General features: G+C 51.1%; 2 protein-coding genes across 5 annotated transcripts in view; both read right to left on the bottom strand.

Annotated features, from left to right (window-relative positions):
• The window catches only part of tppp3 (tubulin polymerization-promoting protein family member 3), a 7960-nt gene extending 7271 nt beyond the window's left edge, over window positions 1–689 (bottom strand). Inside the window, exon 1 of the mRNA XM_083691196.1 lies at window positions 532–689. The gene's annotated coding sequence lies outside the window, so the exon portion shown is untranslated. The remainder of the gene's footprint in view (window positions 1–531) is intronic.
• Window positions 690–7955: 7266 nt separating this feature from the next.
• The window catches only part of zdhhc1 (zDHHC palmitoyltransferase 1), a 15692-nt gene continuing 8647 nt past the window's right edge, over window positions 7956–15000 (bottom strand). For 3 of the 4 annotated variants that reach the window (XM_083691382.1, XM_083691381.1, XM_083691383.1), the window contains exons 8-11: window positions 14384–14472; window positions 11469–11583; window positions 10673–10769; window positions 7956–9493 (exon numbers count right to left, since the gene is read on the bottom strand). In XM_083691382.1, the coding sequence (XP_083547508.1) occupies window positions 8904–9493; window positions 10673–10769; window positions 11469–11583; window positions 14384–14472 (891 nt within the window). In that variant the 3' untranslated portion in view covers window positions 7956–8903. The remainder of the gene's footprint in view (window positions 9494–10672; window positions 10770–11468; window positions 11584–14383; window positions 14473–15000) is intronic. The other variant, XM_083691384.1, reaches the window with a different exon arrangement.

The raw sequence follows: 15000 nt of genomic DNA, 5'->3' as shown, positions 1-15000 counted from the left end.
TGGACAGAAGTCATGCATGCCATGTGAGAGTGTGTGTAGACTCAGCATGCACGGTGCATTAGATATACACACACACACACACACACACACACACACACACATACACACACACAAACAGACACACACACACACACACACACACACACACACACACACACAAACAGACACACACACGCACACACACACACACACTCACACAAACAGACACACACACACACACACACACACACACACACACATACACAAACAGACACACACACACACACTCACACACACACACACACAAACAGACACACACACACACACACACACACACACACACACATACACAAACAGACACACACACACACACTCACACACACACACACACAAACAGACACACGCACACACGCACGCACACACACACACACACACACACACACACACAAACAGACACACACGGGGTACATGAACCCAACATCGGAACCCTACAGCAGGACCTAAAACAGCAGCAGCAGACGAATCTCCTGCAGACTGCGCAGCCTCTCTTACCTGTGTCTATCTCCAGGTCCCACTGCTCTGCCTGCCTGTCTGGCTGCTCCTGCCTGGCTGCTCCTGTCCTGCTCTGCTCTGCTCTGCTCCTGCAATACTCAGTCTCTCCTCTCCTCCGTCACCAACCCCGGCACTCACATGAGCTTTAAAGAGCTGAGGGGTTGTTATCATCTGTTTATCCCTGTATCCATAGAGACATCCTGTTTAACATCAAGGGAGGGCAATAAAAGGGAGAGAGAGAAAGAGAGAGGGAGAGAGAGAGAGAGAGAGGGAGAGAGAGAGAGAGACAGGGGGAGAGGGAGGGAGAGAGGGGAAGTCTTTCTCCACGAGCGGAGTGACCAGGGTCATTTATCAGGAGGGCTGGGGCAGCCGTGAAAGCAGGGGAATATAACAAAGGAGGACAGACGTTAGCAGAGACAGTTGAGGGTGGGGGGAGGAGGTCTGGGGGTTGCCGCTGCACGACCAAGTATTAGTTTAGTTTGGGGGTGAGGTGTGTAGGGTCCTTCCAGTATTACACTATAGAGAGCATTCCATTAGGAGCAGACAGAGATTAATACAGCATGCACAAGGGGGGCTGTTTGTGTACACTATGGGTAATTTAAGGAAATGGGACTGTAGATCAAATTACTTGTATCGATTTCTCAGAGCTTAACGCCATCTGTCTTCTGATTATTCTACACGCTGCTGGGAACCGCTGATTAATAACCAAACAATGTTGAACTGAAGTCATCCAGCAGAGCTGTGGGAGAAGGGATCCACTGGGACAGTCCTGTACATCCGCTCTTATGTGCTGTACATGAACACATGGCTAACCCTCTGAGTACGTTATCTAGATCAGGATCTCATAACAGTGTTGCAATGTTAAACTGACACGGAAGCTCAGGTGAGTAGTCCTCCAGACCAGGAGGGGGCGCTGTGCTGGGTTAGGCGACGTCTACTCAGATAGTACTCTACTACTGTAGAGTAAATCTCTCCTCCTCTGCCCTCTGTTTTCCTCTCCTCATTGGCACCAACCTGAAACTATGCCATTATCTTTTCCAGGGCTTCCCTCCCTCCCTCCCTCCCTCCCTCCCTCCCTCCCTCCCTCGTTCTCTCCCTTCTTTTAGAGAGGAGTAGCATTAGCTAGGCTTGTTTAAACACACTGGCACGAGACATAATAACAACTTAAGGCCAAAGATGATGTAGTGCAGTGTGAGGTCATCCAGATATATATATGTTTAATTATATCTGGTTCTAATTAGAGGCCAATCTGGGATCCATCCCACCAGTTAATGGTCTGTGATGTTATAAACAAATCCTAGGTTTTATGCTGCCTTGTAGATTTCCTCTCTCCCCTCTTAAAATCCACATCCTCCCCTCTGTGTGTGTGTGTGTGTGTGTGTGTGTGTGTGTGTGTGTGTGTGTGTGTGTGTGTGTGTGTGTGTGTGTGCGCACACACGTGTGAGTGTGTGTGTGTGTGTCTCTGTCATTTCTGAAGGAAAATCTGAACAGCTCTTTCTCACCTTTGAGAATCGGAATTTGAGGCCTAATTTCCTCTCATTACAGGAGCTGTGGAGTGACGGAGGGAGGAAGGGAGGGAAGGAAGGAGAGAGAGAGAGAGAGAAAGAAAGAGAGAGAGAGAGAGACTACAGTAAATGAACCACCTGAGGAGGGCGCGAACCAGTAGACAAACCTCAACGAGAGAGTAAAAAAATCATGAATAACACACATTTACCAGTTACCAGTGGGGTTAAAGATGTCTGACCCGGTTTGGTTGTTTGTTAGGATGGGACTCTGCTGAGGCGCACCAGGACTCTGTCTGATTGTCTGTCTGATTCATGAAACACTGAAGGTAAGGAGGTCACAGTCTGGGCACACGCCACAGTCATAAATGTGAAGATGGAATATAAAAGCATAATGTGCTACTTAAAGCGATTTGGACCTCAGCCTTTTCATATACTGCCTCTCCACTTTATGTCTTTGCATGGAGGCTGATTGTCCGCTGGATGCACACCGTAAAGAACAGAACTTGTCTCACTGCAACGTACCGTGTCCCCAGTCAGAACATAACTCTTTTCTTTACAATCAGGATTTTTATGCGGGCTACGGTATGTCTGATCAGCAGAATGGTTGATGCTCTCTAACTCTCTTATTTAGGCCGCCAGCCTGCCTCTGTGGCCTTACTTGACCCACACCAACAGAGGCCTCATAGTGTGGGCCTTAATGAATCAATCATGATGACCCAATACCCACACTTGTACTGTACACTACTGTGTATGGATTGATAGTATACAAAATACATACTACACTGGATGCACACTACTAAACAGCACACTAGTATGGATATGTGCAGTGGAGAAACCCTGTTCCCCTCCCTGCCACACAGCCGGTTGCTGTAATCTTCCTTCGGCCTGCAGTGTTTATTTTGTTGCCGTTCACAATAATGAGCTAATGATATAATCAGTTTCAGCCCGCTCCCTTGACGAGGGTCACATTCAGGGCGGAGCGGAACGCGGGAGTACAGAGGGGTGGGGGTTGGGGGGGGGGTTAGGGGGGAGAGAGAGAGCGTGGAGGAGGGGTGGGGGTGGGATGGGGGGGTGGGGGGGTTAGGGGGGAGAGAGAGAGCGTGGAGGAGGGGTGGGGGTGGGATGGGGGGGTGGGGGGGTTAGGGGGGAGAGAGAGAGCGTGGAGGAGGGGTGGGGGGTAGGGGGGTTAGGGGGGAGAGAGAGCATGGAGGGGGGGTGGGGGTTGGGGAGGGAGGGGGGTGGAGGGAGGTGGAGGGAGGGGAGGGAGGGCGGTGGAGGGAGGGGAGGGGGGTTAGGGGGGAGAGATGGGGGGTGGAGGGAGGGGAGGGAGGGGGGCGGAGATGGATCTAAAGAGACAGGCCGACACCACAGCGCTCTGCAGCTCAGCTCAGCCGCTCCTCCCGTCCTTGAAGTCATCGTTGAAGGCGTATGTGTGGATGTCTGTGGAGGCTGGTTCCTGTGGAGGCTGGTTCCTGTGGAGGCTGGTTCCTGTGGAGGCTGGTTCCTGTGGAGGCTGGTTCCTGTGGAGGCTGGTTCCTGTGGAGGCTGGTTCCTGTGGCCATAGCAATAGTAGTGTTGTAGTTGTATAAGGAACTAAAATGAAGGGCAGGGACGCATATTACTGTTGCACCCATTAAACGGATTAACAGACCAACGGTTATCAATGACTCCACTGAGAGCAAGTGTTTATACAAGAGTTTCTAATACATCCTGAAGCTCTGAATACTTCCACATATGAATGTATCCTAGAGACCATCGCAACTTCCAGGTCAATCTCCTTCAGAACAATGGGCCATTTGTGAGTGCTTGTGTGCTCTGTGACTGTACATACACACACAAGGCCAACACGCCTGCACACCAACTAATGATGTCATGGTATCCACCGCTGAGTCTGTCGGATTAGTAGCAGTCCGCAGGACGTGTGAGAGGATGGGAGTCACGCCGCTCGGAGCAGGCGGGCCGGCGGGCCGGCGACATGTCGATGTTTCATCGACTAGCTTTCATCTGGACGCAGATCGCTCTTCGCGGCTGATAAACACTGCTTCGTACCCTGACATGGCTTTGAAAGCCAGCCCAGTGAACCCCCTGCCTTAGGAAACAGCTAGGATGCATATGCTGTTACATTTGGGGAGGCGGCGGGGGGGGGGGTGGGGTTAGGGTTAGGGATGAGGAGGCGTCGGGGGGTGGGGTTGGGGGCGGTGTATAGTGATACAACCTGTTCCCCGACAGGGAACACTGATTCAACATTTGGTTCATAGCCAATATCCCATTCGCTAAGAGGGCCCTTCGCTTTTGTAGAACTGTTGGATATCGCTACTGTCTGCTCATGGAGTTGATGGAACGCTCGGCTGGACTCTCCATCAGTCCCTGTCAGACGGAACACTGAAGGCTGCAGACCTCAGACCTCGGTCCAGAGGCCCGGGCCCATGGAGACCTACTTAGCAGCGGACCAGCAGGTCGGCTCGGCCTGGAGATCTGTTGTCATAATAGCCCCTCTGTGTTTGTGGAGAGGACGCGGTGAGCCTTAATGGTCAGGAGGCCGCTCCTGCTATTGACATTACCATCTGAGGGACCTGCTCTGGTGGGTTTGTTTTCATCCTTCTTTTCTTCTCGTTTCTCTCTCTCTCTCTCTTTCTTTCTCTTTTTTTTTAAGTTCCCCTCGGTCTGGTGAGGAACACTCATCACCGCTTATTATTAGCTCATTTGGCCCAGCGATGGAGAGATGAGAGGAGGAGGAGAAGAGAGGAGGAGAAGAAGAGAGGAGGAGGAGAAGAGAGGAGAAGAAGAAGAGAGGAGGAGAAGAAGAGAGGAGCGGGAAGGGAAGGGAAGGGAAGGGAAGGGAAGGGAAGGGAAGGGAAGGGGGGATGAAAAGAGGAGAGCTCTGAGAGGAAACAGATGTCCCACCTCCACCGCCTGCCCTCTCTCCCTGTTTGAGGAACAAAGGGTCTGGAGCAGAGCAGAGACCACTCTGACCCCCCCCCCACACCCCCCACACCACTCTGACCCCACCCACACCCACACCACTCTGACCCCACCCACACCCACACCACTCTGACCCCACCCACCCACACCACTCTGACCCCCCCCCCCCCCCACACAACACTCTGACCCCCCCACCCACACCACTCTGACCCCCCCCCCACAACACTCTGACCCCCCCACCCAGCCTCTCAACCGTCCTGCTACTGCACACCATAGCAATAACAATGCTTAGGTTGGGGGTTTGATTCCCGCTGGGACCATATGTACTGAAAAATGTATGCACTCACTGCAATGTAGGTCACTTTGGATAAAAGCGTCAGCTAAAAGGCGTATGTTAAGATGAGGTCGGGCCAACATTGAGTCAACGTCAGCCTACTACAGGAGTACTGCTGGATCGCAGCAGCCTCCAGGGCCTACTGTGTGGGGAAGGCCTGGAGTGGACAGTGGTAAGAAAAACACTTCCAGCGAGCACCACAGAGGCTGGGTCCGTAATGTTCTGCCTGGGGGCGGGAGGAGAGGAGGAGAAGAGGAGAGGGGGGGGGATGGGGGAGGTCAGAAAATGCCATCTGAAAAATTCAAAGCTTTGTGATTCCAGCCGTTGTTTTCCTTGGCTGTTACCGTGACGACGGCGCGTGTTGTTGCCGCCGCTGACCAGCCCACGTACTGTAGATGAATGATGTTTCTAAGGGAACCGGCGATAGCAAACAGAAAAATGCTTTGCATTGATAAGCGCAGCGGTCTGCGCGGGGCGCGTTCCTGCCTCAACCCCGGGTGCAGGGCATGTGGGCTCGCTGAGGATGTTTTACAGCTTTCATTAAAGTCAATCTGTGCAGAGGAGAGGAGAGAAGGGCACATGGGGCTTCTACATAAAAGCATATGCTGAACGCTCTGTGTGTGTGTGTGTGTGTGTGTGTGTGTGTGTGTGAGTGAGTGAGTGAGTGAGTGTACATGTGTGTGTACGTGGAGGTGTGTGTACGTGTGTGTTTGTGTGTGTGTGTGTGTGTGTGTGTGTGTGTATGCGTGCGAGCTAGTGAAAGGGGTGTGTGTGTGTTTGTGCGAGCGTGTGTGTGGCATAAACTATGTTCACCTGCAAGCGGTCTCTCGGTGGTGAGGGCATGGATGAGGGATGAGGCTGGGCTCCACCTGGCCACGGTGTGACCTCATGCTGCCTGAGCTCTGATGGATGCCGGGGGGGTTGTTTGATGTTTGGAAACCTGCTAACGTCCCATAAACACACATATCACAGAGCCATAGGGGCTCCATAGTGGAGTCTGATAAATCAGACATCAAGACCGTGAAAAGGAGAAGTGAGGTGAAGGATCTGGATACAGAGAAAAACACATCAGGCGTTAGGCTTAGCAACAGCAAAACACAACTCACCGATTTCATAATCACACTTCACTAAACTGATGCCATTAACCACAAACATCCCCTCTCTCTCTCTCAATCTTCAACACCCTGATAGGATAATTATATCCCAAAGAGACGTGTCTCTCTGTGTGGTATTTATGGTTCTTCACCAGTAGAGACGTGTGATTGACATGTCGTGATAACCATGGTGATAGCTCTCTGGTGTGGCCACATGAACCAGAAGTGTTCTAGAAGCTATTCTAAGAATGTGCTCTTGTTGACAACTTTCCCGAAAGTTCCAGATGAAGCAGCTCCGTTCCAGGAGCCACATAAACCAGCAGCAGGAGGCGGAGAAGTGTCAGTCCCGGGGGTCCACACCCTCACTCCCGCAGCCCCCCTCACGTCGACACGCTCTGCCACATGCTTCCCCTCGTCCTCACCGCGCCGTGATTGACACTGTTATGATGTCGTAGTGTTGCGTTGCCGGGGCAACACCCCCCCCACTCCCCCACACTTCCCCCCCCCCCCCAGCAGGGGCAGGGTGACGGTGCAGTAGCCAGCTGAGCCGCATAAGGGACACGCTGCCAGAATCAACTATCTATCCCAAACAAAACAATACACACTACTATAAACACAGCACACAGCAACCGCCAGGAAGGAAGGGGGGGTGTGGAGAGGGAGAGAGAGAGAGAGACACACACACACACACACACACACACTATATGGACAGGGTTCAAGAACTTTTAATGGGAGGCTCAGCTTACCAGCTTACTATGAATACATATTTGGCATGAGAGACAGGAGGACTTGTTTTAGATTCTCTTAGACAGATAGTTATCAAAGCAGCTTTATATAAGCCGTGTCTTTAGGCCAATAGTGTACCGGTCGTGAACGACTCTTTGAGGACCTTTCAAGTTGAGTCCTCTCACATTATGCAGTGGAGCTGGGAAAGAGAGCCACCAGCCCAAGGCCACCACTTGGCCTGAAATAGTTCACTTATGAAATGGATTGCATCGCGAAGTGAACATGATACAACAAGAGTACCCTGTTTTTCCTCCTATTCAGAAATTGTTTCTTGGGGGGCCCTGTTCAGTCAAACGTTTGGCAGAAACAGGATTCTTATTGTGCATATTATGCAATAAGACTGTTGCTTGGACAAAGCACTGATTCTGTGCTGCAGAAATGTCAGCAAATATTAGTTGATGCACAATAAGAATCCTGTTCTTCACCCTCCTAGAACGAGGCCTCAGCTGGAGGCCGACCGGCTGTGTGCATCAGTGACAAAAATCCTAACGAACTTTTTTTTTTTTACACGTGTGTGTTAACGAGCGCCTAAGCCTCCCCTTCCCCGGAGTGTTTGTGTGTCTCTGCGTTACCATTGAGACGATGATAAGGCACGAGAGGAGAAGGAGCAAAACAAGTCCTGGTCTTACCGCTGTTTGTGCTGTCTTTGGCACAGGTGTAAGGAAGGGTTCATCTCCATATAGGGCGATTACCTGTGAACAGGAGATTACCTGCTCCTCTCCCTTTCTCTCTCTCCTGCATCTTGGCTGAGAAAACAAACAAGGAGTCTGAATGTGTGATGGTACAATGGCCGTCCCGTTTATTGTGGGGCGTGAATGGTTGTAGAAAAAGGGTGAGGTGCTTTGAAAGCCTTTCAACATCTCAAAGGAACAACGGAGAGGGACTTAGTAGAAACAACAAGACATTCGTCAACACCGGCGTCTGATGGTCCTGTGTGTGGTCCTCCTCCTGGCCAGGCTCTCCAAGGTCTGCTGGAGGAGTCGAGCATGTGGGAGTGTGTAACTAGGCAACCGACTGTCACCATAGCATTCAGATGGGTATGCAAAAACCAACTAACTACATTAAGACTCTTGTAGAAAACATACACACACACACACACACACACACACACACACACACCATAACGGAATATCCATGAAAAAGTAATATAAAATTAAGGTTTACAGGGTAACATTTGGTAACAAGACCTGGAAAAATAATTAAAGTTTACGTAGTGTAAAAATTAACACAGGGTCCTTCATTTATAAAGATTGTACACATTAAATTACCTTTGGCATTCAAAGTTAAATATGAATAAATAATAATAACAATAATACAAAAAGCTGCGTTTAAATTAAAATAAGATTGTTGTGCAATGCTACGTACAGTTCAAGTGATATTATTAATCAAATCAGAATAAACAAACACAGGTAACGTATGGTGAAGAATTATCATGGTTATGACATGGTTATGACATGGTTATGACAGTTGAGGAGCGGTTTCTGTAGTAAGACGCTGCACCCATCAACAACACCTACGTCCATTAGGGCTGTGTTTGCATAGGTTGTGTCAAGACTTCAAAGCTACAGTACATCTGGGACTGTCTCTGGTCTGCTCTGCTGTCACCTCCTATTAAAAAGCATCATCACTCAGTCATTACGTGTCCAGTCAGACACCCGACCCTCCAGAGCCAGGGCCTCGTGGTGGTGTGTCCCAACCCAGGGAGCAGTGCTCCATCCTGGGGTTGCTGTTCTAGGCCAGCGGGGTGCCTGCCCTGGAGCTGGAGCTGGGGCTGGGGCTGGGGCTGGGGCCTCTTTGGCTGGCCTGCCTGCGTTTGCCCGAGGAGAAGCCCTCGTCCCGGGGCTCGATGGGCTCCCCGCTGCTGTGGCTGACGAACACGCTGGGGGGCTGGGCGGAGGCCATCTCGAACCTCTGCTCCGCCGCCCGGGCGCTGCTGCCCCTCGACGACGTCTTCCGCTTGGTCCTGGGGTGGGGGGACGGCTGGGGCAGGGACTGGTGCTGGGCAGCAAGGGGCAGCAGAGAGCGCTGGAAGGAGGCGGAGGCGGCGTTGACTGCGTTGGCCAGCGCGGCGGCGGGGCCCCTGGACGTCCTCGCCATGGCGGCGGCGGTCCCCAGCCGCGCCAGCGCCACGGGGATCTCCTCCAGGGACTCTGCGGAGTCAGAGTGGTATTCAGCGGGGGGGCCGGCTGGCTGCACGGGGCCCGGGGCGGTGGCGGTGGAGGGGGCCAGGGGGGGCAGGGAGGCCCGCAGGGGGAAGGCTGGGAAGGGGAGCCTCTGGGACAGGTGGCTCAGGGACACAGCTGCTATACTGGAAGACTCTACTGGAAGAGCACAGGAAAGCAGAGACACAGGGACACAAGGGGACAACGTCACTCACGACACACACGCACATACACACACACACACACACACGCACATACACACACACACACACACACACGTCACAGTGCTACTGGATCACATGGCCAGGAGTCCTGACAACGCAGGGGCAGGGTTCACAGGTCAGAGACGTGAGTACGGGAGCACTGAGGCGCTGCTGCCTCTGGTGGTCTGGAGCCCAGGACCACGTTGGGCTCTGTCACCACGGCAGCCCTGAGCCCTGGGCCCGGCGGTCTAACGGTTTACAGCAGGATACCACAACATCATAACCAGCGCCTAGCAATCCACACTGCAGCCCTGCACACACACACACACACACACACACACACCACTGCACGGAAACATACACACACTCAGATCATCACACACACACACACACACACGGCCAGTGAGTGTTACTCCGGGGCCTTATCAGGCCCACACAGTAAACACAAGACAAGACAGGACAGGACAGAGCACAACCATAGTGATGTGGAAACCAGGGGAGGCTGGCGGAGGTAGAAATCGGAGGACGAGCTCACTGTAATGCACGGGACGGAATGAGGAATGGTATCAAAACGCACGTGCGAATGGAATGGAATCCTCCGACTGTTACCTCCAGCAGCCTCCCCTGGATTGGACCGCAGCATCACTGGCAGCCAGGTGGTCAGTGGTGGCGATGCTCTCTGGGTGTGGTGCTTATCTGATCTGGGGGGACGTTTACACTCGCTGGGTGTGGTGCTTATCTGATCTGGGGGGACGTTTACACTCGCTGGGTGTGTGTACAGACTCATCTACAGTAACGAGGGCGATTAGTTACAAAGGAAACTGTAAACTGTGGCGATGAAAGGATCCTTGTCTGTGATTGTGGTACAGAGTGTGTGTGTGTGTGTGTGTGTGGTGTGTGTGTGTGTGTGTGTGTGGTGTGTGTGTGTGTGTGGTGTGTGTGTGTGTGTGTGTGTTGATAATATGACGTGATGAGGTCTATGCTTCCTGTTCCTGGAGTGTGTGTGATGTGGTCTGTATGATGATCTGAGGGTGTGTGTGTGTATGATGATCTGAGGGTGTGTGTGTGTGTGTATGATGATCCGAGTGTGTGTGTACATGTTTCCGTGCTGTGGTGTGTGTGTGTGTGGTCTCACCAGGCTCTGTGGTGCTGAAGGCCGGGGTTCTGCTGGTCTCAGTGGAGCGGTCGTTGATCACCTCCGCTGGCACTTTATGCACCTTCTTTTTCTTCTTCTACACACACACACACACACACACACACACACACACACACACACACACACACACACACCATACACCATACACACCACACACACCACACACACACACCATACACACCATACACACACACACACCATACACACACACACACCATACACACACACACACACACACACCATACACACACACACACACACCATACACACACACACCATACACACACACACCATACACACACACACACACACACACACACACACACACACACACACACACACACACACACACGATCAGTGCCAGATGGTCTATAAAGTTTTGCTCCCATGCGTTTCTGTGTTGTGATGGTTTCTATTACTTGTGTGTGGTGATCATTCACATTGTGTTTATTCATTTAATGCCAATGTTGGTGTGTGCTTGGAGTACCTGTGTGTGTGTTTGTGTGTGCTTGGAGTACCTGTGTGTGTGTGTGTGTGTGTGTGTGTTTCCAGTACCTGTGTGTGTGTGTGTGTGTATGTGTGTATGTGTGCTTCCAGTACCCGTGGGTGTGTGTGTGTGTGTGTGTGTGTTTCCAGTATCTGTGAGTGTGTGTGTGTGTGTGTGTGTGTGTGTGTTTCCAGTACCTGTGTGTGTGTGTGTATGTGTGCTTCCAGTACCCGTGGGTGTGTGTGTGTGTTTCCAGTACCTGTGTGTGTGTGTGTGTGCTTCCAGTACCTGTGTGTGTTTGTGTGGCCGTGGGGCCTGAATGTGCTCTGTAGAGACGGTGGGAAGGTTGTCCTCTTCTCCCATCCTACTGGACGAACTCCTCACTCTCCCGTTGCCATAGTACCTGAGTCACAACACACACACACACACACACACACACACAGAGAAGGAAGTTACAAAACACACACTTGCAACACACACACACACTCATCACTCATCGTTGCCAAGATAATGCCAAAGACAGAGTCGAAGGCAGGATGAGTAAGCCCTATTCACCAACGGTGATGTTGTTACAAACCATACAATTGAGAACCGTTATTTAAAAAGAAACTAAATGAACGAGGTGGCGTCTTCACTCTGCAGCAGCCGTTCTCTCCGGCAACGTTTTGGCCAGTGAAGGTCACACCCAGCCGGCCCCATAACCCCTTTGTCCCGCGGGAGCCGTCTTTGTTTTGCCCGGATGTTTTGAAAGGTCCTGTTCATGTGTGTTGCTGCACCTCTCTGTCTTAACGAGACTTTAATGACCGCCAGGGGTGTCGAGCTGCGGCCGCGGATCAGGAATGTGTCACAGCAGTCAGGTTTACAGCAGTCAGTCGCACTCTGCTAGCTTAGCAGCGCAGCACAACACAACACAACACAACAGAAGCCGTGACCACAGCTGGGGGGGGGGGGGGGGGGTACAGTAACCCTCTGCTTGGCTGTGGTGTCGACATTAGACCCCGTTCAACCATTAGCATTGAGACAGATGGGCACATGGAGTTGACACAGTACACCGACTCAATCTCACATATTGTAAAAACATCTGTGTTGGTAACGGAGCAGATTCCTGTATTACTGTTGCCCCCGTGGGACTGCTGTGAATGTGTGCACTCTATCAGAGCATGCTAATCCAGTGGCTCTGCCTCCCTAGGATAAATTCAAATGTGTGTGTGAGGTGCCTAAAACTAACACCCTCCCCCTCCCTTCTTCTCCTCTCCTTCTCCTCTCCCTAATGCCCTCTGGAGGCTGGTTGGTGTTGACACAAGACACACACACACACACACACACACACACACACACACACACACACACACACACACACACACACACACACACACACACACACACACACACACACACACACACACACACACACCCTACTGTGCTAAACACACCTTGGAGAGCTGTTGGCCCCCACCTGGGGACTGATGCAGTGCAAACACAGCCATCCTAGTCAGCTGTGTGTGTACCCCAGAGGTCATGTTGATTTTGGCCTTTGGCACCCGCACCCGCACCCGCACACGCACACACACACACACACACACACACACACACACACACACACAACTCCCAGTTTGTACACACACACCTGACACATTAAGACAGCTCAGTCACTGCCAAGAGATGTCCCTCTCTAATCTCAACTTCAAGCCACGTTGAATGAAGCAGGGTGATATAATGATATCAAAGGCCTCATCATTCAACGTGACTTAATCAGGACTTCTCCTTTGAGTGAGTGTTGCAACCAGCGCAGCATGTGGTCTCTGCACTACAGTATATAGGCCACTCCGTCTCCCGGCGTCCCGGATCCCCGCCTGCTCTGCAGCGCTGAACCCTGCAGAAAACCTCATTAAAAAGCCATACTTCCATCCAAGCCCATTCTCTCATTCAATATTACACCTCTTAAATCAAGGCATTACAAGCAGAGCTGCCAGAAAACCGGGCCTAATAGCTGATGCCCGCCATTTCTAAATGAGCCATTTCGCCGTTGATGTGAATCTATTACTTTGGTCTGGGTATGTGCGCTGTTATTTATGATGTCCGTCTAGTATTGACTAATACACGAAGGGCCTGGTTCTCTCTCTCTCTCTCTCTCTCTCTCCGAGGTCAGCAATTATACATACAGTAGAGACTTGTCTTTGGGGTTTTTTTTTTCTGGCTGTGTGTGCCATTAAAGTCATGGGAAAATAATTTCATTTTGCACATTTTGTTGTAGCAAGAGAAAAACCATGGCGACGGGCACTCATTTTGTCATCGTTTGTCAGCGTTGTGAAATTAAATTACGGTTAAACGCTGTTTATCGTGCCTTGTGAAACATGTACAAACCGGCCTCAGGGGGAACGGCAACCAAAGGATTCTTCAGAGACGCTCAAATTATGAGCTTAAAATAGCTGGAGGACAACTTGAAGATGCACGGACGCTCATCCAAAAGCAATAAAACCACAGGACAGACCTTTACGCGCAGGTAAAGAAGTGGGCCAGCATTTACGACCTGCAGACCTAAAAGCCTCTGTTGAAAGACCAAGACAAGGAGATTTGCGACCAAGAGTGCGCGTAAAAAAATGTTTTGGGGGGGGAGAGGGGGCTTTTCTTACTTTAGGCAGAAGAAAAACCCACCGACCTGCACAGAAGGAGTGATTACTCACATCGTTGGCACTTTAACTGTCTCTGGCACAAAGAAACACTAATTGAACTGCAGTCAAACAACACTCACTGCATTACTCACCGTCACACCACATGCTGCAGCCCAGCCACTGTGTCTCAACTGCTCAGACTAAGCCCACTTAAGATGTCACTACCACCCCTCCACTTTCCCCACTATTAGAAGTGTCATGTACTGTGAAACGTTCTGTGGTAACGACAGACAATCATTCAGTGGTTTGGTGGTAAAACAACACATCAACAATTTTTACAGCCTAGTTAAAGAGAGAGAAAAATCTCACTAAATAGCGATTAAAGTCCACCCTATTTAACAAGGTGTGGGTAGATTTACTGCTACTAGAAGTACTACTAAACAAACTAAGGCCTGTCCAAGCCACCAGAGGGACTAGAGAGTGTGGATGGAAGCACTGAAGCCTGGAGGAGAAGAGGGGGGAAAGGCCCATGTGTCCCTCAGCACCGTCATCCACTCCAGAACAACAACCATAGACCACAGAACCTCTTACTCTTGAACCCCCCGCGCTGCCATAGTGATGGGGTCCTCCACGTCCATCTCAGGGTTGGTATAACCCAGCGTCCCGGAGTAGCTCACCTCCTGGAGGGGGGGGGGGGGGGGGGAGAGGGAGAGATAAAGGGAAGTTAAGTCAATAAAAAAGCACAACAGATTGACCATGGCAACAAAACATACGTTTGATTTCATCAAGACTTCACTTAATTCACTTAATCAATTTGCTGTGGATGTCAGTGACAGCACAGAGACACAGAAGAGAGACCATACTGCTGAAATACAGGAAGACTCTTTGCTTTGTAGCGGACCAATGTACCCGCTCTGAACAACCTGGGCCCCAACACAATGTGTCTCTTTGAGAAACACGCTGGCATACGAAATACCCTGAACTATCAAAGTTGTTCCATTTTGGCCAGGGCGAGGGACACGTCTTGAAGTAGAAATAGAAACCAAAACAAGCCTTGCGTAACGGGTGTTACAGGCTAAAGTGAGGCGGATATGTTTTCTTGAATGCATAATAGCATTAATGACAGAGCCCAGACTGAACTGAATGTCCACCGCCAGTTTAACTGATTCAATCACGGACGAAGGCGGTTCCACATGGCACACAGACAG

Source organism: Argentina silus, assembly GCF_951799395.1.
Source record: "Argentina silus genome assembly, chromosome: 19".
Classification (NCBI taxonomy): domain Eukaryota; kingdom Metazoa; phylum Chordata; class Actinopteri; order Argentiniformes; family Argentinidae; genus Argentina; species Argentina silus.
This window is presented reverse-complemented; position numbering and strand designations above follow the sequence as displayed.